This window comes from Lagopus leucura, unplaced genomic scaffold (assembly GCF_019238085.1).
Source record: "Lagopus leucura isolate 7727_CA_CO unplaced genomic scaffold, USGS_WTPT01 Super-Scaffold_100026, whole genome shotgun sequence".
NCBI lineage: Eukaryota > Metazoa > Chordata > Aves > Galliformes > Phasianidae > Lagopus > Lagopus leucura.
The window spans coordinates 2,002,740-2,025,066 of record NW_024962277.1 but is presented as its reverse complement, the minus strand read 5'-3'; the positions used below and the strand labels follow the sequence as shown (position 1 = coordinate 2,025,066).

General features: G+C 41.9%; 1 protein-coding gene across 10 annotated transcripts in view; it reads right to left on the bottom strand.

Moving 5' to 3' along the window:
• Positions 1-11,844: 11,844 nt before the first annotated feature.
• The window catches only part of KBTBD12 (kelch repeat and BTB domain containing 12), a 47,753-nt gene continuing 37,270 nt past the window's right edge, over positions 11,845-22,327 (bottom strand). For 7 of the 10 annotated variants that reach the window (XM_042880132.1, XM_042880134.1, XM_042880136.1 and 4 more), the window contains one exon: positions 11,845-14,001. In XM_042880132.1, the coding sequence (XP_042736066.1) occupies positions 13,832-14,001 (170 nt within the window). In that variant the 3' untranslated portion in view covers positions 11,845-13,831. Of the gene's footprint in view, positions 14,002-18,149; positions 21,291-21,394; positions 21,505-22,327 lie in introns of those variants that run through there. The other 3 variants (XR_006180662.1, XR_006180663.1, XM_042880139.1) reach the window with 3 other exon arrangements.

Here is a 22,327-nt window from a genome sequence, read left to right as displayed (position 1 = left end):
GCACCTCTGGAGAAATGTTGACTCCACTTATCTTATACATCTGTGTAAGGTGTCTTCTCAAAGATGTTCTCTCGGAATCAAGCTTGGGCATTTTTGAGAGAGTCTGTAGGGAAGCTTGTCAATCCACTGTTTCTATTGTAATTGTTCTTTTGACAAATAGATAGTGTCAATCTCTAGGGCCTCACTCTATTTCTCCTTCACAGTGATAAGTCTATCCTTAAAAGGCTTCCCAGGATATAAAGTCACACTTGTTCTTTATGCTATGGTGTTATTTTTTTCATCTGTGACATACAGATAGGTTAAATAAAGGGGTGTTGTTCTTCACAAGGCCCATCTGTTAGACATATGGATTTCCTGTTGTTTTTTAAAATAATTTAATCAATAATGTAATTTGATACTAGATGAAAACAAACCTTATAATTTCATTTAGAGTTGTCTACTTAGATATGGAAGCTGAAAATTCAGTAGTTTTTTCTTACCTCTCTCTTTTGGCCATTCTGAATCTGAAAAATTTCACATTTGGGAATATGAAAATACAATACTATGGCTGAATTTGCCACTGAAGTTCAATTCTGGAAATAAATGGTTTACGAAAGCTAGCTTCCTTAGAAATCCACAGTGAAAAGCCTCTTTTTTTGCTAACTGAATTAAAAACAAAAAAAAAAAGACAGAGAGAGAATTCAGGGTCGGCTGCTTTGTGTCATCAGCTGTCACTGCAGAACAGAAGAGTAAAAGAAACTGACGATACAGTTGTTGGGGAATTATTTTGGTGACGCCGTGTGAGACACAGGGTCGAGTTTCAGCTTACTGTGACTCCCTAACTTCAGTTTATCTTGGGATCTATTTTGGTAGCCAGTCACACTTTGAGTGACAAAAGTGGCGTTTGTAAAACTAGGGTTGATTTTCACAGTTTTGGAGTAGTAGCGACTGCTACAAGAGGACTCAGTTTAGTACAGCGACAGCTGGTACAACTGGAATAACGATGATGAGGCTGGCATATAATAAATAAACAGCTCTTTAGGAAAAAAAAGCAGTATCTGAGAAGCAGATTAAACAACTTATTTTCATGCCTTGATTTCTTTGAACCAAATCAGTTCCTCTGTTGTAACCTAAGTAATCCTGCTTTGAAAATAGTGTAATTTAGGGCCATTAAAATCATTAATATTCACTTAGTGGCTTTAAATTTTGTTAGTCAATGTGTTCCACTGTTTCACACTGTGCAAATCTTCAGCATTTGCTGCAAAATTATATATCTCAATACACCTCTATTACATTAGTATAAAATTGACATTTAATTACTGCTTTTGAAATGTCTACACTCTGTAGTTACTGACTACAGATGCTGGACCCAATTGTGCTGAATTGTACCCTGATGCAAACAACAAAGGCTGTATGATTGCTTCAACAGTGAGAGGTAAAAAGCAGAAAATAGGAGTGGAGAGTAGAAGTGAAGCAAAAGAGCTTAGATGAATTTCTCATTGCATCCAAACAGTTCAGCTTAGCTGTAGCAGCACCGCTTACAGAAAGTGTCCACAAACTGTTTGAAGGGGTCCAGTTCTTCACATCTGTGACGTGCTCACTCTCTGTTCCCACTTTGCCACTTGAATAAAGTGAATAAATTAAATAAAGGCCTTTTTTACCAAGGAAGTTAAAAGAAACTCCCTTAAGCTGTTGTTACAGCACGTCCCAGGATCTCTGGAGGAAAATGAAATCTGTTTGTTCTTCCACGTTTGTGTGTGTACACTCCCACATACAAGGACATGCACCTTACAGAATGGGGCTAGTTAATAGATGCAGCATTGGGCTGCAAGAGGTACCAACAGAGCCTTGTGTACGGGTCTGTTTAACAGCCATATTCATATGAAGGCTCTGATACTTGATGTACAAACCAGTAGTAGTCTGTTTAACCACAAGGTGGAAGAACTGCTTTACTTATAATGCCATCTCAGTGTGCGTGAAGTACAGAAAACTCTGCTGGCAAGTTTCTTTATCATTATTATTAGTTATATGGCATCAGTGGGACCGTTCAGGACCAGAACTGCACATGCTGAGTGTTATATAAACATGGCAATCCTGCCAGGAGCTTCCTAATGGTAGCTGCTATTGCTGCACAGAGAACTTGGGTCTGTGATAGTTGAGGAGATCGCTGTGATATGTTTCTCTGCATAATCCGGCTGTGCCATTGGAGACCTCTTCTTCGATGAGGTGTTGAGAACCACATTTCCAGTTAAGTATTATGGAGTAATATTTTCTTACATAAATTTCAACTTGTACTTTATTGCAGGGCAGTGGAAAATGCTGAGTGAAGGGGTCTTTCTGCCTGATTGATGCAAAGAAATCAGTTAATTTGTCTTTTTTTTTTTTCTTTCTATCCAATAAAATCCTCTGCTTCTTTAATAAAAGGACTATAAAAATGTAAATTCCTTCTAGCTGAGGACATGCATTCTAAAAGATAAAACCTGCATTTTCTATAAGAGATGCAATTCAGATTCCTTCCTAAATACAGAAGGTTAAGAAATGCAAAGTTTACAGAATTGTGGTTATTTGCAAAAAAAAATCCAATTTAGATATCTAAGCTCAAATACCAAAACCAGTGTTTAAATAGAATTGCCCTAGATGCATCAAAAGAAGTAAACTTAGCTTCCCTGTCAGACATCACCCCAATGCTGCAGTGCACAAAAGGATTTCTAACATCATTACCAGGACATGAGAAGTTAACGACGTCTTGCATGAAATGTTTTGAATCCAGAACCCCTGTCATGACTCACATCCCTATTTCTCCAACTCGTTCACCCAGGTGCTCCTAGAACATCAATCACTCTGCTCCCTGCATTCATGGCAGTGCTTCATCTAAAGCACTTTATAAGACTGTAACTTGAAAAAGAGACCACAGAGAAAGGTTACTTTTCATGTTCCACTTGTTTTACTGTGGCTGCCATTACTGGATTCTGTAAAAATGATACTAGAGCTAATTACCCCATGTTCAGAGTTGTAAGGATTAAGAACTAGCTTTCAGTTATATGATCTGCTTTTCAAACATCAAACTGTTGACCTATAAGGAGGAAAAAAAGATAAAAGAAAAATGTGTGGAGCATTAAGAAAAGAAGTGCCTGTGCTGGAAATACTGACTTCAGTATTTCAGTGCCTATGGCTGAGTAACAAGATCCATATATTTCCAATAATTGACTCATTTACATAAAAATCACTGCCAGTTTGGCTGTAGCTGGCATCATGTAGAAACTGGCCAAGATTAGAAATCATCACTGCCAAACTTCTGCACACCTTTTCAGATGTGGCTTTTGTCACAGAGCATTCATTTGCTCTAGAATTTCGTGAAGCATTAGCAAAAATTCCTTCTGTGCTAAAAATACATTGAACCTATATTTAGGACTGGAGAGCTACTCATAAGAGCAGTCTGGTTTTCAAGTTATGTTTTATGTGGTACTGGATCTCTTTGCTCCAGCCCAGATGTTCTGACAGCAGTCAGAAAATACATGTACATGTGAAATTGTGGGTTTGATTCTGAAATAGGACTGAATCCTCTCTATTTTACAGATATTTGCTTCTTGTTGAATAATTCTTTGAATCTTTCACTTTGCTGTCTTGGCAACATAGCTTTTAAATCCAGACTGTTTGCAAATTACCTTTTCAGCTATTGGGTTTGTTTTTTTTTTTCATTTTTGGAATTCTGAGTAGCAGCAGAAATTCATCAGGTAAATTCTATTCCTGGCTTTAAGACCAAAGCTGAAACCTGAGCTGTTCGATTTGGTATACAGTGAATAAGGTTTGATTTGATTTTTATTGTATTTTGTTCAATCTCTTTTGTGAAATAACTTCAAGAACATTTGCATGAGAAACACTTTGCAATTAAAAACAGCATTCTATTTCCAGTTCTTCCATTTTTAAAAGTTACTGTAACATTTTTATTATGCTTGCTTACCTCCACAATATACCACTGGTTGGCAAGCAACTGCAGGTGTAAGGAGGTAGAGCTAGATGTCTCTGTAGTTTCTTCTAATAGCTTTCTTTCCTTGAATCATCATGGAATCATAGAATCCTTTGAGTTGGAAGGGACCCTTAAAGGGTCTGACTCCCTGCAATGAACAGGGACACTCACAGCTCCACCAGGTGCTCAGAGCCCATCCAGCCTGACCTTGGGTGGTGGCACCCACCACCTCTGTGGGCAGCCTGTGCCAGTGCCTCGCTCAGCCCTGGCTGTAAAGAAATTCTTCCTCATATCCAATTTAGATCTTCTCCATTTCCCCTCGTCCTGTCGACCTTTCCTGGCACCACAAAAGTATTCACTGTCATTAACGCAGTGACCAGAACTTCTACATTCCGACTGTGAGCAGTCCCCAGGCAGCACTATTTCCAGTGGTCTTTCAGTTCAATTTTAGTTCAACTGATAGAACCATAGAACGGCCTGCGTTGAAAAGGACCGCCTTGATTTCCATCATGTTTGTTGTAGGATTTGTTAAGCATGCCCCTCAAGAGCCCACTACAATTTACATAGGGCAGGCTGTTGTTGTGGATGGTTCAGCAGTGGGTTCAGTGTCATTCCCAGGAGCTGGTTCTTTCTCTAGACCTGAACCACCTGTATTTCTCAGCGGAAGAACAGTGGCATTCAGCAGCTGGATGGTTTCAGCTTCTCAGTCAGATCTATGAAGTGTTTTCTTGAAACCATCTTTCCTTTTAAAAGAAGTTGCAGGTTGGATACAAACAAAATCAATTACTTGCTACATATCACTTTGTCTAATTGCCTTTTAATCACTGTTTTCCTTGATCCCAGAGAAGGCTTTTAGAAGTGCTAACAGCATTGGTTTGCTGGATCACATCCTCTGAGTGGATCCCATCCCAGTGGATCTCCTAATGTACTTTATAAAATGCATCCAATAATCCAATAACAACAGAAATATGATTTAAATACACACTGCACAGATGGTTCCAAAAATGCTAGCTGCAGCTTCCCTTCACATTTGTGCTTATAAGGATTTACTTTCCTTATAAAAATAACGTGTGTCTATATCAGGCTCTATCTAGCTCAGCTGAGAAAATAAAGAGGTAAATACAAGCTGACCTTGCAATCTCGCAGTAGTACAAGCACATTAAATTCCTCCTTAAATTCAAGTGATCAGGACAGTGGCCAACTGCAGAGAGCACATTGCTAACATGCCGTGCCAGCGATGTGCCTGGTGGTTTGCAGGTTTGACTGAACGTTGTTGTTACACTGACTTACCTGAAATAAGGAACAAATAAATCAGATTAAAGATTGAGCTGCCCAGGACAGCAGCATTAGCACAGAAAATTTCCTGGCAAGATCACTGTTATTTTGCGTATCAGATGACTGCTCCATGCTGCAGTGCTGAGGGGTGGAGTCATCATCCTTTTTGAAATGTATTTGAACAAAAACCTTTCCGAAGGTTTTATCATCTACAAACACTTGAAAAAGAGTGAACCTCTTATCCCATGGTTTTGTTCATATGCTGTTTGGCCTCTTTGTATGAGAACACGAGGCATCAAGCAGCAAGCTATTAATGTCTGAGTCACGACAAGGCTCTGCAGCAATTATCAATCTTTGATTGTACAGTCTTTGACTATTCCTCCCCTTAAAGCACTCCAAAGAGCAGACTTTACAGCGAGCGAGTTTCAGGGCTGAGGTGCATGCTGGTGCACCCAGGCATGGTTTGATGAGTGAATTTTCAAGTGGCTGTGCTGGCACCATCAGCTGCTGCACCACACACCCATTAGCAGCGTTTGTTTCTTTCTCTGTGCCTCTTTGTGCTGTGCCAGTATACACAATTCTGTGGCTTCATGGCAACACGGATGATGAAACGATCTGGCTGCAAAAGGCTTTTTTTCAAGTTCTGCAGCTGAGCTGCAGACTTAGCTTCTTTCATCTGCACTTCAGAGTTCTGACTGCACCGCAAGTGGGTCTGGCTTAGATACTTCCATTCTGCTTTTAGTCATATCTCACAACTCACAGCAATTCTTATGCAAACATTTCAAACAACTAGAGGGCAAAAAGCAAGTTATGTCAATGGGAGTTCTGCCATTGATTCCAGTAGGCAAAGATCTGTCCTTAAAACATCAATACTGAGGGGTGCTGCAAGAAAGAAGAAAGTTAAAGATCCTTTAACCTCTGCATACTCTGAATGTGAGCTAGAGTTCTGTGATTCTATGAAGTCAAACACCTTGTTCCCCAGAGGGAGCTTACAGAGATACCACTTTGTGCATCTAGCCTGTCACTCTGTAGAAACTTAAAAAATACAGATAAACGATCTGTATAGATCACGATTATAGATAACGATCAGATAAACAGACACCGAAATATCTGATATAACATTTGAGACTCAGATTAAATATGAGCTTTCTCCCCTTAGGATTTGAACTGACCTAAAATAAAGAACTGCTCCTTTTGTTTTCAATGGGCTACTGCTGCAGTGAATTAACCAGGAGTAAGGGCAAAATGAGGAATGAATGGAGCAGACCCATCTCAAATGGTAAGATAGGATGCTGGTTTGGGAGCTCCTTCCATTTGACCTACCTTAAATCTTTATGCACTCTCTCCCTGTTTGGGGTGTAGATAACATTAATGCAAAATTCATTTGGCTGATCTTTAACATTGCTAATGGGGATCATCTGGAGAAGAGAACATGAAAATCACAGGCTATTTAGTCCATGACCTTGTTATTCAGGCTCCCAGCAGGGAGGCCAGCAATGACAGTGGTTTTTTCTCTGTTGATTTTTTAGCATGTTGACCTGTTCACTAGCTATGGGATTGCCAGATAGTAACGCACTGAGCAGTGGTCAGAGACAGCCATTTACAGGGAGTAACTCTTGGCCTGCACAGTGTTTGACCTGAAAGGTGTAGGTCCCCATCACCAGGCTGTCACCTCTTACCTCATGCTTTGTTTCCTTTCCATCCTCACCAGAAGGGTGAAATCTTAGCCCTTACAGATATTTTTAGGCAGACCTTAGGTCTGAGTATTACAACTTGCATAACGTGAGAGAAGCATCTGTCCTATTTTTTATTTTTATTCATGGAACTCTTTCTGAACCATTTTTTTTTTTTAAGACTGTCAACTAGCTGCTGTACACAAGCTTCCAGCCTAAAAAAAAATAGAACACCTGGATAGTTTTCTGATCAGTCCCATCGTAGAATTATCCTGCAAACTAATTGCATTTATTTATTATGTTGTTTTGTTAGGGCTTTTTAACTGCAGGGAAATGCCAGCACGTCTCCCTGCCTTAGTTACAAATGTTCTCTACCCTGCAAAACTTCCTAACCTGAAAGATTTTTGGACTCTCAGGTGTCATGTATTATAAATTACCTGTCAGTTCAACTAAGATTATTTACTCAGGCACGCTGTGGGGAAGGCAACATAATTCCTGCTATGAATTCAGCAAGTCAGCAAGTAGATGCCACATTGTTTACACTTCAGCGATATCCTAAAGCTCACTTACGCATATTCTGTAAGCAATTTCTTGGATGGAACAGTGCCTTTTAGCGGCCAGTTAAATGCATTACAGATTGGCTATGGAAACCCCCCAGAGACTCAGAGCAGCCGCTTTCCTATCAATTCAGGTAATTCAGGTCTCAGTTACCCAGTAAATCTGCTGCACTTCTGTAAACCACCTTCTATTGGCTTGAGAGCAGTTGTATCTACCTAAACAGCATAATTTATTAAATCAAATCTGCTTTGAGAAACATGCACTCCTTCTTTAATTACTGCTGTTTAAATTCAGCCTCAATTAGCGACCTTGCCATTTGCTGAGATTATAGTGATTGGTATTCCTCACCATTTTCCTGGGGAGGGGTGAATGAAATAACCATAGTGAGCTGCAGACACATGGTCTGTCCTTTCCCAAGAGGGTTGAAGCTCTGAATGCTGTCCGTAGCTAAAATGGAGGGAGATGGCAGGGCAGTAATATTATTATTCTACCACTGTATAATATTTTGTGATCTCTAGATCTCAGCATAACAGTACAGCCATCACCTCCTCTAAAATCAGAGCAGACTCACAGAATGGACAGACAAGGGGGATGAGGGGATGGGAAATAGCTTTAAACTAAAAGGAGGGATTCAGTTTAGATATTAGGATAAAATTTTTTACTCAGAGGGCAGTGAAGCACTTGCATGGCTGTCCAGAGAGCTGTGGGTGTGCCCTGGAGGTGCTCAAGGCCACACTGGATGGGCCCCGGGCAGCATGAGCTGGTGGGTGGCAGCCAGCCCACAGCATGGGGTTGGAGCTGGGTGATCTTTAAGATCTCCTCCAGCCTAAACCACCCTGTGCTGAGCAGTGGTGCACTGCTGTAAACATTTCACATGGATGAGCCTAAAGGATGCCCAAGGCTAGGAACAGAGCCCAGAGGTGGGCATTTTGGATCTGTGCTGTACTAATGAGCCAGCACCTCCTTGCACTCCTCCTCCTGCTGCTGGGAAGCCTGAGAGCCCACTGAATGGATATCAGAGCTGTTTTATGTTGGCATTTTGCAGTTGTTTCAGCCACGTTCTAAAGGAATGAGTCAGGGATTTGTCTATGTGGGAAGCGGTTTCCTCTCACATTACCTTATGTATGGATGAAGTACATTTCCTCTGCTGTGAGGTTGCTGATTGGGAAAACAAAGTAGTGTGGCTGGCTGTCATTTTAGCGGCTGTACTTGGATCCCATTATGAAAAGCCCCCAGCCCCAGGAGGCTGGTTTGGATAACGCATTTCATAGCAAAGCTGGTGACATCACTCACATTCTTGTAAAGAATGACTAGAAAAGGAAAAAGCGGGGAAAAAATGCCAGTAGTTAATGTGATACATTAGACAACATGTTCTTCAGTGAAACTGGAAGAAAGTCAGTCTTGAAGACGTGAGCTATAATGCAATAATGAAGACAGTTCCCTCTGTGCTTCAGACAGTTTTTGTAGCAACGAGTGTTAGAGAATCAGAGATAACGATGAAGGCTTGTGCCTGCAATCATTACAGCTATGGCACACGCAGCATGCAAGATGTTTAATGTCAAACTAAGCAGCATCATGCTGTGAGACAGCAGCAAACAGAGCAGAGCTCACCTGCCTGCCCAGCTGGGTCAGAGCCAGAAAGCAGAGATGTTGCAAAGAAGGTAGATTGTGTTTGCAATGGGTTTGAGCCACAGAACTTGGGTTGGAAGCCTGCTGTGGTCATCTTCCATCTTCAGAGTCAGTTTGTTCCTGGAGTAATGGGCTCCTGAGGAGCCTGGCAAACACCTCAAGTGGTCATGACCATCTTCTGGGAGGCAAAGGGGAAAAGAAGGACTGGATGGGCTGAGGCAGGAGCAGGGAAGGTAAAGGGGAACAAATTAGACCTGTGCAAATCCTTTAGGAGGATTCTGAATGGACTACAGCCAGCAAAATATTTGGAGAAGGAAGAAGACATAGGCCAGGACTAAAAGATTTCCCCAACCGTTCCTTACCTCAGCAAGGAATTCCAGCTTCTTTATGATTTGAGGCCTGAAATAGTTTCACGTTTTTAAAGAACAGCACTTTATTTGAAGTATTTTGATTTTAGCTATACAGAAGACAGGTTGCCAGGTAGGTGTTAAAAAGGGAATCTGCTGCTGTCAGTAAAGAACTTCCAAAAATAATGTTATACATATGTATAGAAAATGCATACAGGTATACATCATGGAGCACTTAAACACATTTCTGTTTGAAGGTAATTTCTTCTGGCAAGGCAGCACAGCTCAGCACTGTGCTTTCTGCTCCAGCAGCACGAACGCATAACCCACCATGGCCTTTGCCATGGCTGCAGTCAGGGGTTGTTATTAAATCTTTCCATCATACACCCAGGCAGAGCAGTAAGCACGTGGAAAGGAAGGAAGTGTACTTCTGTATAGGCTCTGTATATTTTCTCCATTTTCCAGTATTTCCTTTGCTTTCAACCTCAACACGTCAAATGATTGCAAATTGCAAACGTACCAGTTCCAGCTGAGCACAACTGGGGGTGAAATAGCTTTTCTTTGAAGCTACAGCTACAGTCCACTTGAAAAGCTGTAGGGAGAGCCACAGAAATGCACAAAGAGCAGCTGAAATTCTGACCTGGGGATTCAAAGCATTATGATTCATGAAATGAATTTTCAGAGGAGCTCCATAATCCATTAGGAGAGCAGCCTATGAAAGAGACCTCATTGCTACAGCTTAGATAGTAATCACTGGTAAATCCGTATTAAAAGACTTCCAGATCAGCAGAAAAACAATACAGACCTGCATAAATATACTTTACAATTTTATATACTTATATGTATTATTGTAACATTTGCTTTCATTGCTTTTCGGATGATCAAGAATCTCAATACACACTTAGAGTAGAGGAAAAATGTAAGATTAAGATCCAGGGCACAATCCTTTTACATCTTGAATTCTTCCTGGGAAGTGATGGGAGCATCATTGCACCCGCCTTGGCTCCTCTGTGCATAACGATCTGGGAGCAGCTCTAAGTTCCATTGCTAATCTCCCTCAGCCTGTTGCCTGGAACATACCTGGGAGTGCAGTATCCAACAGCTTTGTAAGCATCGAGGCAATTTTCTGCTGACAAGCTGAGGCATCCCAAATGGCAGAATACAGCTGGAACCCAATCCAGAACCTTCCCCATACATTTCGGTGTTGCACATAGGAAATTGTGCATGTGTTTGCCTTGCACAGGCAGTGACTGAGCCACAGGCCATCACGGTAGTGGCATGCGAGTACGCACAGTCAGGTGCCTGAGGGTTCACATGTGCAGGCAGCTCTTGTGACCTGATGGGTGAAAACAGAAATCAGAGACCCACGGGGATCCTTATGAAATGAGCTATGCACTGACAATGTCAAGATAAAACACTAATGGGAGAGCTTCAATTCACTTTTCATAGCTTTTCATTTTCTTCTTTACTCCCCATGCACCATGTGACCAGTAACCTCTCCAATATTTTTTTATTCTAGTTGGCAACTAGTGATGTACTGTGTTTCAAGTGAAACTGAAGCACATGTCTTTGCTTAATAATCCCCCCATTCATTCCCACAGCCCATAGCTTGCCAGCACTGCTTTGTTCACATTTTAGAATTATGGATGATGTCAAGGCAGCCTTGATTAAAGGCTCAGCTAACTGCTGCTCAGCCGGAAAGTGGCTGAAGTAAACTATTATTTCAGTGAAGCACGCAAGCTTGGAGAATGCATATTCTATAATATTCTAGCATTAGGATTCATAGTAGAAGAAATTAAGGCTCTTAAGGGCTTTCCCAGGAATGTGAGATTACCCATGAACGTATCAGACATGCAACATTCACATACTCTTGGAGGGATTTTGGCTAATATTGGTACCTCTCAATAAACATGCTTTCAGTTTCTTCCTTCCTTCCCTCAAGCTTTCCTTTCCAACTTAGAAATTGTAGTCGCCCCAGGGGCAAACAAAGAACTAAGTGGAGTCCACACAATGTTTTGAAGTTGGAATCTACATTGGTCTGACTGTTCTTTTGTTCTAGACATTTAAACAAGAAGAAAACAACTCCCTGCTGGATATATAGCTGATCTGTTAGGCGGAAACCGAGAGACACTGAGTCCTGTCAACAGCCAGACCAGGCATGCAGAAGAAAAGAAATGCTCTGTACACGCAAGGGCAAATGGCTTTCCAGTGGTGCATGAAGAAAACCAAAAAAGGTGATAGTGTATCTGTAGGTACTGTACGAGAATTTTTTGTAATCACAAGGAAACACTCAGTATTTTGGCTGAGAGCTGCTCCTCAAGCATTGCTTCCTGCTGGCTTGAGAACTCTGCAGGGAAATCATTGCCTATACTTCACAGGAGTACTTAAAGTTTAAAAAAAATCCAATATTGCCTGGTTAGTGGGAAAACAATCTATTGCTTTTGTTTAAAAACATATTTAAATAGATTATTTTTTCACCTCCTTAGTCTTGTATCTGCAACTGTGTTTTGTGGCCGGAATGGTTGAGACTCGCTTGTCACAGCTCTCCTCTGGACAGATAACAACCCCCGTGTCAACAAAGAAAAATAGAGCGTCTGCATGATGTGGAACTGCTACAAACACAAATGTCTGCGTTTAGGCTGAGACACTCATTCTGCCCAGGAAACAAAGGGAGAAAAGAGATCAGTTTTTTGGCTCACAGTTTACTTCTTTTCTGCATGTTTTCCTCAGTTCCTCCCACCAACTCCCTTATTGTCTGAGCAGTCTTCAGCATGTGATAACTGTTATCAAGTGAACTCCAGTGACCTTCCTGCTAATTGTTTTTATATGACAGATTAATATTCCCATTGGATATCTTAAAGAATAGATCATGAATCAGAAAAGTCGGGACTGGGGAAAGGCTTTTGGGTCATCCTCTCCACCTCCCCCTGCAATAAGCATTGCAATTAAAAAAAAAAAGAAAAAAAATGCTATCATTTTTGTAGCCTAATGTGTGATTGTAAAAGAAAATGGAGGTGCTCTGAAGTGCAAATCCTGCAAGTGACCACCTGATGGATTTCCTCATTAATTTGCCAATTATTTCCTTCCAGTTTTTTTTACTGTTTCTGTAACCATAACAAACAACTTTTTGCTGACTGTGATGGTTCTTCTGCTATGTTCTAGCTTACTCTTACAGCGTTTGCCTCTGTCATTCACTGTCTGTTGCAGCATACAGTCATTTGCAGTTTCAGCCGCAGAACACAACAGAAATTCCCAGTTCTCCTGTCCACACAGCCCAGGCAATCACTCACATGCATTCTGTGATGCAGGCATCAGGGGATGATGAACAGTTATTGGTAGCTCAAATAAGACAGCTGTACTGGTAACAATTTTCTAAGCCACTGCCTTCAAGCCCCAGAAAGGCCAACACTGCTTTAAGAAACAGTTTGAATTACTCCTCTTCACTGCAATTATAGCCAACTCCATTGGTGCAGAATTTGCCTGATGTTATTTCATTAAAGCAACTTCTACAAAACCAACTAGTTTACATAAACTCTAAATGCCTGGTGCTTTTATCCTTTCTCTGTAGATGCAGAGCTAACACTGTTTCTCATTTATTTTGTTTTCATTTACATCCCCTTCTCCATCTGACCACACAAATTTCTGCCTCATGACAGGTAGGATCTATGTGAAAATTTTAGCAGTTTCTCATATTTGGTGCAGGATTACTAAAGGAAGACTCACATGTGTCTTGTTCCCAGAAGACCACTTTTCTACCAGCACAACTTCAGCTCTGCTGCCAAAGAAGGGATGCCCTGACTGTGGGTTAGATAATGTTTGCAGCAGCTATTGTACTTGGCTAATGAACCTTGGCTAATGCTTTCTTTTTGTTTAAACAAACAAATGCTCTTCTCCATCTTCCCTCTGCTCCTGCATCAGCCAATTAATCTGTCACTTTGGTACAGCAGATTGGTTTCCATCAGATGACTTCAGATATTTCTTAGCTCCCTCAGTAGACTAGAACCCAGTGAGTTGGACAGCAAAGGAGTGTTTCTCCTGGTTAGAGGTTTCCTTCAAACACAGTGCTGTGCTGCAAGGTGAGCCCCAGGCTGCCTTCATTCCTAAGGCACGGGCCCCAGAAGCACCACCAGACTGCAGCTTGAACACCAAGTGGCAGACCAAGAGACAAGGCTGGCAAATCAGCTTTCAAACACAGAAGTCCAGAGTACCAGTGCTAGCAAATTAAGCATCATCTGAGAAGCACATTTGGAAGGCAATTCTGTGCTTAAGCTTGTGGTACAAGCTTCTCTCTGCAGCACCTAGCCAATGGAGAGAATGGAGCCACCGGCTCCATTAATATTCCCATTTGTCTCTCCATATTCTTCTCTTTCCGCAGAATCTGGAAGCAGAGAGCCACTGAACATTTATTGGTCCACTAAATCAGGAGGAGGAGGGATAAGATCCCGTGGATTCAGCCTAGCAACAAGGCACACATCATAGCTGTCGTGCATGAGGACATTGACGGCCACCACATTCCACTGGTTCTCCCATGTATCTAATTCGAGGATCTCTTTGGTGATGACTTCGTGACGAGCTGAAATGCAGAAACAACAGTAATCAGAACTGCAGCCAAACAGGATCAAAGAGGTTTGCAACAGTATTATTGCTTTTCTCTATAGGGTGGCAATGGAAAGGTTCTTTGTGGTACCAACAGCTACACTGTCTGAGGAGTATGCAAGTTTGTCATAGAATCAGTAAGGTTGGAAAAGACCTCTAAAATCATCCAGTCCAACTGTCCGTCTACCACCAATATTGCCCACTGAATTATGTCCCTAAGTACAATATCTCCCTGGACACTTCCAGGGACAGTGACTCCATTACCTCTCTAGGCAACCTGTGCCAGTGCATCACCATTCCACAGATTCTTCCTAATGTCCAACCTGAACCTCCTCTGGCACAACTTGAGGCCACACCTTCTTGTCCTATCAAAATCAGTGTCATTATATAGCAAACAAGTTGGTGTAGATGGAAACCTATACAGGTTATTCACTATTCATCCTCTGAACAGCAGATAGAAACTTAAGGTTGCCCACCTTGCTAGGAGCATGCAGGTGGCATTTAATTATGCAATCATGTGTCAAATGCTCACTTTAAGACGTAGTGCCTATTGTTAATGACATGCCTACATGCACTGCATCATCTTTTCTTTGCCAATAAAGCACGACATTAAGGCAAGCAGCTTTTTACTAACAAAAGTAATGAAAGCATCACCACACAGCAGAGAACCATAGTTGTCAACCAGCAGTGCTGTATTAAACTTCTTGTGAAAAGGTAAAAACCTTTCTTTGCTTTAACTCTCCAGCAATGTTGTTATTCAAATCCAAGCTATTTCCTAAAAATAAAAAACATCTTTTGTTTTTGCCCACTTTTTCATCTTAAGATTGCTTTCTTGCAGAATGTAACCTCAGTCTAAACTTTTCTTACTTTGAGATGAGGACATGCACATGCTTTGCTCTTAGATTGCTTCTCTTTCTTATGAATCTCTGGGCAGATTTTCTAGGAGCCAGGTCTCAAAGACTGACAAGAAGAAATCACATAATAACAGAATTATCAGAGCTGGAAGGGATCCTCTAGAGATCATCTAGTCCAACACCAAATACTTTACAGGTAATAGGGTAGGAATATGGTGTATATTCAACACCATTTTGAGTCTTGAAAGGCTTATGACAGAATGAACTGTAAAGGGTCCACACTGTGATCCACGTTCAGATCTTTTCTTTATTATTATTTTTTATACCACCTGAAAACCAACCCTTATCTAGTGGCTGCATCCCATCCTTTGGATACCACCCTTCTATGGTCTTACTGTGGTTTAAGTTCTGAGCAAAATTGGTGCTGATGTAACCATGGCGTAGCACCGTGGGATTTAGACACCCCTAGGTTTCCTATACAAGTAGTTCCAGGGTGCGGGGAGATCACATGAGGAAAAAAAGACTTATTCCACTGTCGGAATTGTTTTCCTTGCTGAACTATTTAGGTGCATGTCTGTGTTTCTGCACATGTGCAGGACCTGCAGCAACTGAGGATCTCTTGGCTTTTTGGAAATTTGCGTTGTGCATTTACCTAAGGCCACTCCGGCAATGTTTTTGTTGGCCTGAGCCCTCCAGGACACTCACAGATCTCTAGGAGATTGCTTGAGGATTAGGATGAGATCTCAGAATTTGGCCTCATCTGAGTAGTCCTTGTTCCATTCCTTTCTTCTCTTCACAGAAAGTGAACCAGTAGTCGTGATGGTTTGCTCATGGCACTTGGGTGGTTCATTAAGTACAGGAGAATAGGTAGGAAGGCAGCGACCTTCCAAAGGAGAAGGCAGTGAACCTCAAAAATACCCCACAGCACATGAAGAGAAAGCACAACCGAACCCTTAAGTGAATAGCACATGTCAGTACCAAAGAGTTCATGTGTGTCCATATGACCCTGTGACAGGGAGCAAGTTTTTCCTAAGATACAGCTATGAAGACAAACAGACCTGAGCTGTGACACAGGAGGCTCCAGTCCCTGGATTTATTATTAGATCATCTCCTTTATGCAATAAATTTGTACGCTTGGATTTTCTTTGGCATATATCATGACAAAAATGAGACAACCGGAGGAAAAGAAATCAAACAGTGGAAGTGTCTGAAACCTTCGGTGGGTGATTGTGACGCTACAGAGAAAATCATAATTAAAACATCAAAGGCAAACTCAGCTGTCCTTCCTTGCAAGCCTCGCTGTGTTTTTCCTGACCCTGGCAACTCACAACCTTTAATGTCCCTTGTTTCCCTTTTTTGTGGGATAATGTAGCTGGTTTTGTTCCCCTCTGCAAATTCTGCTTTCCAGCATGTGGACTGTTGGCTTGCTCTTAACCCTTGGGAGATAAAAAGGTTACGGTGCTGGAATAAAGGAAGCAATCACTTCTCCAGTCTTGTCTTGTTTCGTATGAAAGGAAGCAGCACCCTTTGGGCAAGAAAGTTCATGTGAGGAAAAGCACTGCTCACAATATCGTTATGCTTCAAAATATGACACACACCCTTTCTTTTTCAGATGAGAAATGGGCTAAAACACCTCAACTTTGATCCCTTCACTTCTCCCTCCCACACTCCCTTTGCATGGACTGAGAAAAGGTAATTTCTGTCACCAATTCCAGAAGTTGGTCACCTTTGATTCCAGACCGTAATGTTGGATTTGTATTTTAATCCCAATAAACTGCTTAAAATTTACCCAGGTACAAAGAATCTCACATTCGGCCTCATCTGTTTATCTTATTTGTGTTTGTTTGCTTCTAAGGCAATAGCTTTGCAGCCAAATTTATTTAAAGTTGATAGACAGCTACAAAAAGAAATAGGCTGTATTACATGGATTATCCTCTTAAAAAGCCACCCCACAATTCCCTGTTACACGTAGCACCATTCTGCATCACTTACCAGGCAGGCGCCTTAACTAAGGAAGGGATTTCTCTCCCTTCCAAGTGCTTTCAATCTTTTCTTCCTACAAAATGAGGCTGTATTTTTCTGCACGTTACTGTTTAATCCAAGAAGATGAAAATTGTTAAGAATCTTCTCTTATGGTTTGCTTTTCAGCATTAAACTCCTTTATATTAGAATCATTCGGGTAGTACAAACCTAAGCCTAATGCTTTCAGAAAAGTATAACAGCACTTATAGCAATATGGCTTTTTCCTATTTGGGAAAGGAAAAGGCTGTTTTCTCTCTACAAAGGATGTTTTTTATTTTGATATGGCCTGACTTCATTTTACGTTGTGTGCTTTCTCATGTCATTTGAATAAGGACAGACTGTAAATCAGGATGAACCATACTCAGAAAGACCCACACTATGACTGCAGGCAATGTTATAAATATTTGATCTACCTTTTTTTCTTTTTTTTTTCCCCAACTTCCTTCAGTTCGGGGAGGAGGAACATCTTCTCTTCAGAGTATACTGCTAATACAGCTCTGGGTTGTTGGGTTTTTTTGTATCTTTCCTGTTAGAAACTGAATGTTTGATAGAATTGTTTCAGGATGGAGAAGTTATTAAAGAGATAGACATAGAAGAATTAAGCAACATGCTTAACAGGCAGAAAATCTATAGCTTGTAGAGGACTATCAACCACTCAGCTATTATTTTGATAAGCCAATACCAAGAAATTTACTCTATGGACTGTTTGATGTACAGAACACTGAACTCAAATAAAATCATGCTGAATTTTAGTTCATTGGAATTAAACCTATAGCAAGTTTGCTGAAATGTGGTCAAGTTTTTAATTCCTCCTTACGAGAGCCTGCTGATATCAACCATTCTATGAGCATTCATTTTAGGGAGAAAAATTAAGGAAATACAGAGAGCATGTTCGATAATGTAGGGTGCTTCTGCACTCATCATTGCAGGGCATAGATAACCAAACTAGCTTTGGACAAGCACGCCTGCATCATAACCGTGGCATAACCATTGCTGTATGGCCAACAGTACGTAAGGAAGTTTATTCAAAGGAGGACCAGGTACCTCAGGATGGAACCACAACGAGTAATAGGCGTGTATCATAGAATCACAGAATCTCTAGGGCTGGAAAAGATCGCCCTAACCATCAACCCACCCCCACCATACCTACTGACCGCTGGCCCCTCAGTGCCACATCTCCATGGTTACTGAACACCTTCAGGGACAGTGCCTCCACCACTCCCTGGGCAGCCTGTGCCAGCGCATCACCACTCTTTTTTGAGAAGAAATTCTTCCTAATATCCAGCCTGAAATAGTCTTGGTGTCACATCTGCCCTTGTCCTTAAGATGCCCTGAAACATCCTCACCTAGACTGCTTTCCCAGCTCCTGCTGATGTCAGTCCTGGCACTTCTCAGGTTGTCTCAGAAACTTTTCCCATCAGCACAGTACTCTAACATGCTTTATCTTCCCTATCCATAAATCTATTTATGAAAAAAGCCATCAGACTTCTAGTGGTTGAATTGTTAACTAGCTGCTCCGCTCTTTCCATGGAAAAAGCACTTGAACATCACAAGGTGCCCATCAGTCCCCAGAGCCACATACTGAGGGTGCTCTTCCAAAAGATTCCCAGGTCCTTGTCACCCAGCAGCCACTCCAGAGCTGCCCGGAAGCAGCTCGGCCTCCAGTGCTGGTTCCTAACTGGTTTTGCATGCCATTATCTGCACCAGAGAGCAGACGGTGATTTTAAACATGTGGGATTAGCCTCTCCTACTTATCTTCCTCGCCACTAATAGCTGCTTTCATAATTACATGATGTAGAGTTAGGTGACTTGGGAATTGACATTTGTGTCACACTGGGAAGAAAGTGCATTTAGATCATTATCTCCAGATGTACTGGTTCCTGATGTGCAGAAGAAAAAAGAGTAAGTTCATCAAGTCTGTGGCCTCCAATCCCATCTGAGCCTGCGAGCTGCCCCCAACTCCACCAGCCTCGCTCACACCCAGGGGGTCACACATCCATCATCCACGCCTGTGGGCAGAAGCAGGCAGAGAATACACAGGAGAGGGAACTTGGTTCGGCTGTTTAACATGCTGGCCAGCCTTCAGGATGCCGAGTTCCAAGGCAGCGTTCCCCACCAGACACGGCAAAAGCTGAATTTATAGCTATGGCAGCTCACTGTTTTCCAAGCACCGGCATGGAGTAAGGTAAGCCACTCGCTCTCATAGACGAGGCTTCTATCCTCTCGCTCTGCTGTCTAATTCTTCAGGACCGTAACTGTGATCCACCCATTCCCTCACAAATCAATATCTATTAAAATAAATAAAGAATGGCCGACAGGAAGGAGCTTCTGATTCAGTTATTTCAACTGATTTTCTTGGGATTGATCCAGCTGCTTCAGCTTTTGAACTCTTTCCAGTTATCTATTGTTCGTGGGCCAGGCCTCCTCCAGCCCTATGGGCACGGATGCTGATGGTGCTGGGGGCAGGATGGTGGGTCACAGCAGAGCAGGATCAGTGCTCCTGGAGTCAATGCACCATTCACGGGAATAAAAGCTGGGAGATCAGAATAGGAATCAGCGGCCTCCGACCATATTAAGATACTGTTTCTAAATGCTTTGTGATGGGCTAATACATTATTAATCGGTGATATAAAGCATGTTTAGACTGTACGCATGACAGGCAGTTATGAACACAATGGAAGATGTCATACATGGCTGTGAGCCATGTTTCTAAACAACCTATTGACCTCTTTAGCAATTAATTAAGATGCATTAAAATGTCAATTAATCATTTATTAACCCTTTATAAGTTATAAATGAATCTTTGCAGGGAGCATGACCGAATTACTAATACAGTCAGGCGGCAGGCTGAATTTAGATCTGAAACAAGCAGGTGCTGCTCACCAGTGATTTCCTGACCTGCACTGGCCTTATTTACCACAGTGAGATTCTAGCTAATGAGCACAGGGCTGGAAGGAGCACCCCGGAGAGGTGTCAGAGCAGCCCTTCAGAGAACGGACAGAATTCAAGCGGCATTTTTCAGAGTGGACCCATAGACAAGCAGCAGTGGTGTGTCAGATTTCTGTGCTGAGTGAAACGCAGGGACCTCAAATCCATTTCATGGGTGGGGATGCATATGTAAATGGTAACAACTGTGGGCAGGAGAACTTTAATTATTCATCACTGCCTGGTAAATTCTAACCGAGGGAAGCAAGCAGTGCTGCAGATCTGCAGCCCAGGGTTTGCCCCTCTGCTTTATTTAGCTGGGAACATGCGAAGGTGCTGGAGAAACAGCTTTCCTTCCAATCCTTCATCCCCCAAACTTCACAAGTCTAGTATTTACTGTGCCAGACTTCTTAATGTCTAGATTTAATTTGATTCCAGTAATGTACCATAACCACTATAATAAAAAAAAACAAAACAGGCATTACAGCGATTCTCCATCTAAATCACATAATGGATGAGGCTGAGGGGAACAGCCTTTATGGGAGATTAGTCAAAATAAATAACTATTAAGCTAGTCCACTGTCAGGAGAGGGTGGCATGGAGATGCAAACTCATTAGCTCAGCTGGAATACAGTAATTATGACCCGGCTCTGCGCTGCCGCAAGCAGTGCTGCTGCTATTCCAGCACATGGATTGCAATTTATGTAAATAGGGAAGAAGAGGCCAGAAAGCACACCTGGGGTAAGCATACTTTTTTTTTTTTTTTTGGTAGAATCAGAGTTACACAGTTAGCAGACTGTTACCATATCACCTATCTAACAGCTGCAGACAAAATTGAGATTCTTGTGCTCCAAGTCCAAAGGCATCTCTTCCCCTTTTCCTCCCGCCACCAGTAATACCCCTGGAGTGAAAAAATGAATTACTGTTTGATAGCAGTGATAAGTAAATAGCAGATCTGAGCTGAGCTGCTCTGGCCCCACACAGAATTTTAACATATAGAGTAGGGAAGCAGCAAACGTTATCTTCTCTATGAACAGCGCTGAAGAAAGATGGCAGAACAGCCAGTTCAGAGAAAGGCAGTTCCACATCAAATGCAATAGCTGATAAAATCACAAGGCGTTTTAAGTGGCATGAGCCGCTACCAGCAGGCCTGTAAAGGATCTTATTTGAATTGAGGTGGCTGTCCCTTCGCTTTGCACACCAGCTGATGCCACATGGGAGTACAGTAATTACAATGAAGTTTAAATATGATAGAATTTAGTTCAAATCTGAGGCAGACAGTTGGACTAACACCTACAGACTAAAGCTATGATCAAGAAAACAGAGCCCTGCTGATTGTTCCCCCTGCCCCAGCCCCCAGAGACATGCTGTGAGATCTCTTTGAGGCTACAGCACGACATCGAGTATGTGCCTCCATGAGCTGATAGCAGTCACAGCAAACACACACTTGCCTTCATTCTTTTCACTGGAAAAAAAAAAAAAAAAAAAATTGTAATATTTAGAAGCAGTCAAAGGGAAAGAGAATACAATGTGGCAGGCATTTATTTGTGTGTAGTGCTTGCTGCGTACCTGCAGAGCTGCTCACCCTTCCTCCAACAAGGAGCACTAATGAGTCTGCTTCTGCCATGCCCAGCTTCACATTAATAGCTGCCAACCTGTGCAGGTGTCAGGTTTTAGAGCTATGTAAAGGCAAAGGAAATAAGATGCATGAACAAGAACACTATGCTCAGTCTGCGAAGGCTGCTTTAAAATCCATAGCTACAGCAGTAAATGCAGCAACATATTTTAGCAATTAGTGGCAAGCTGGCTGGCTGCTGCACACTGGGTCCTTCTGAATATTCATACTGCGACTGTCATTTTCACTCTGCAGAACTACAAACCAGTGGATAAACCCAATGATTTTAAACATTTCTGAATCTCTTGCTGAGTGCTACAACATTGCTAACAAAAGGCAGGCAAACACACTCATGCCACTCAGTTACGTGAGCTGGAGCTGAGCACCAGAGATGTGCAGAGTGTTGGTTCTTATTTGTCATAGTGGTTTTAGTAGAAAATGAACTAATTTATATAAACAATGGGCTAATGGACAATGTATGGCAAGCCATGCTAAAGCAGGAAACTGGAATTTGAATTCAAAACAAGCAGAAGTTGGATGCTAGGAAAACTTATTATCCAAAAGAGTTGTCAGGCATAGGGACGGACTGCCCAGGGAGTGTGGGGTCACCATCCCTGGGGTGATCAAGAACCATGGAAATGTAGCACTGAGGGACGTGGTCAATGAGCAATATTGGTGGTAGGTGGACAGTTGAACTGGATGATCTTAGAGGTCTTTTTCAACCTTAACGATTCTAGGTGTTTCCAATACAGGTCTCAGAGTGGTTTGTTCTGTCTAACCATAGACGCGAGGATCCCAACAGATTTGCCTTAGGTAAGCCAACTCTGAGTGCTCATATGCTGATAGAAACATGAAACATTAAGAGACAAGAGGTTCTCAGGGTTCTG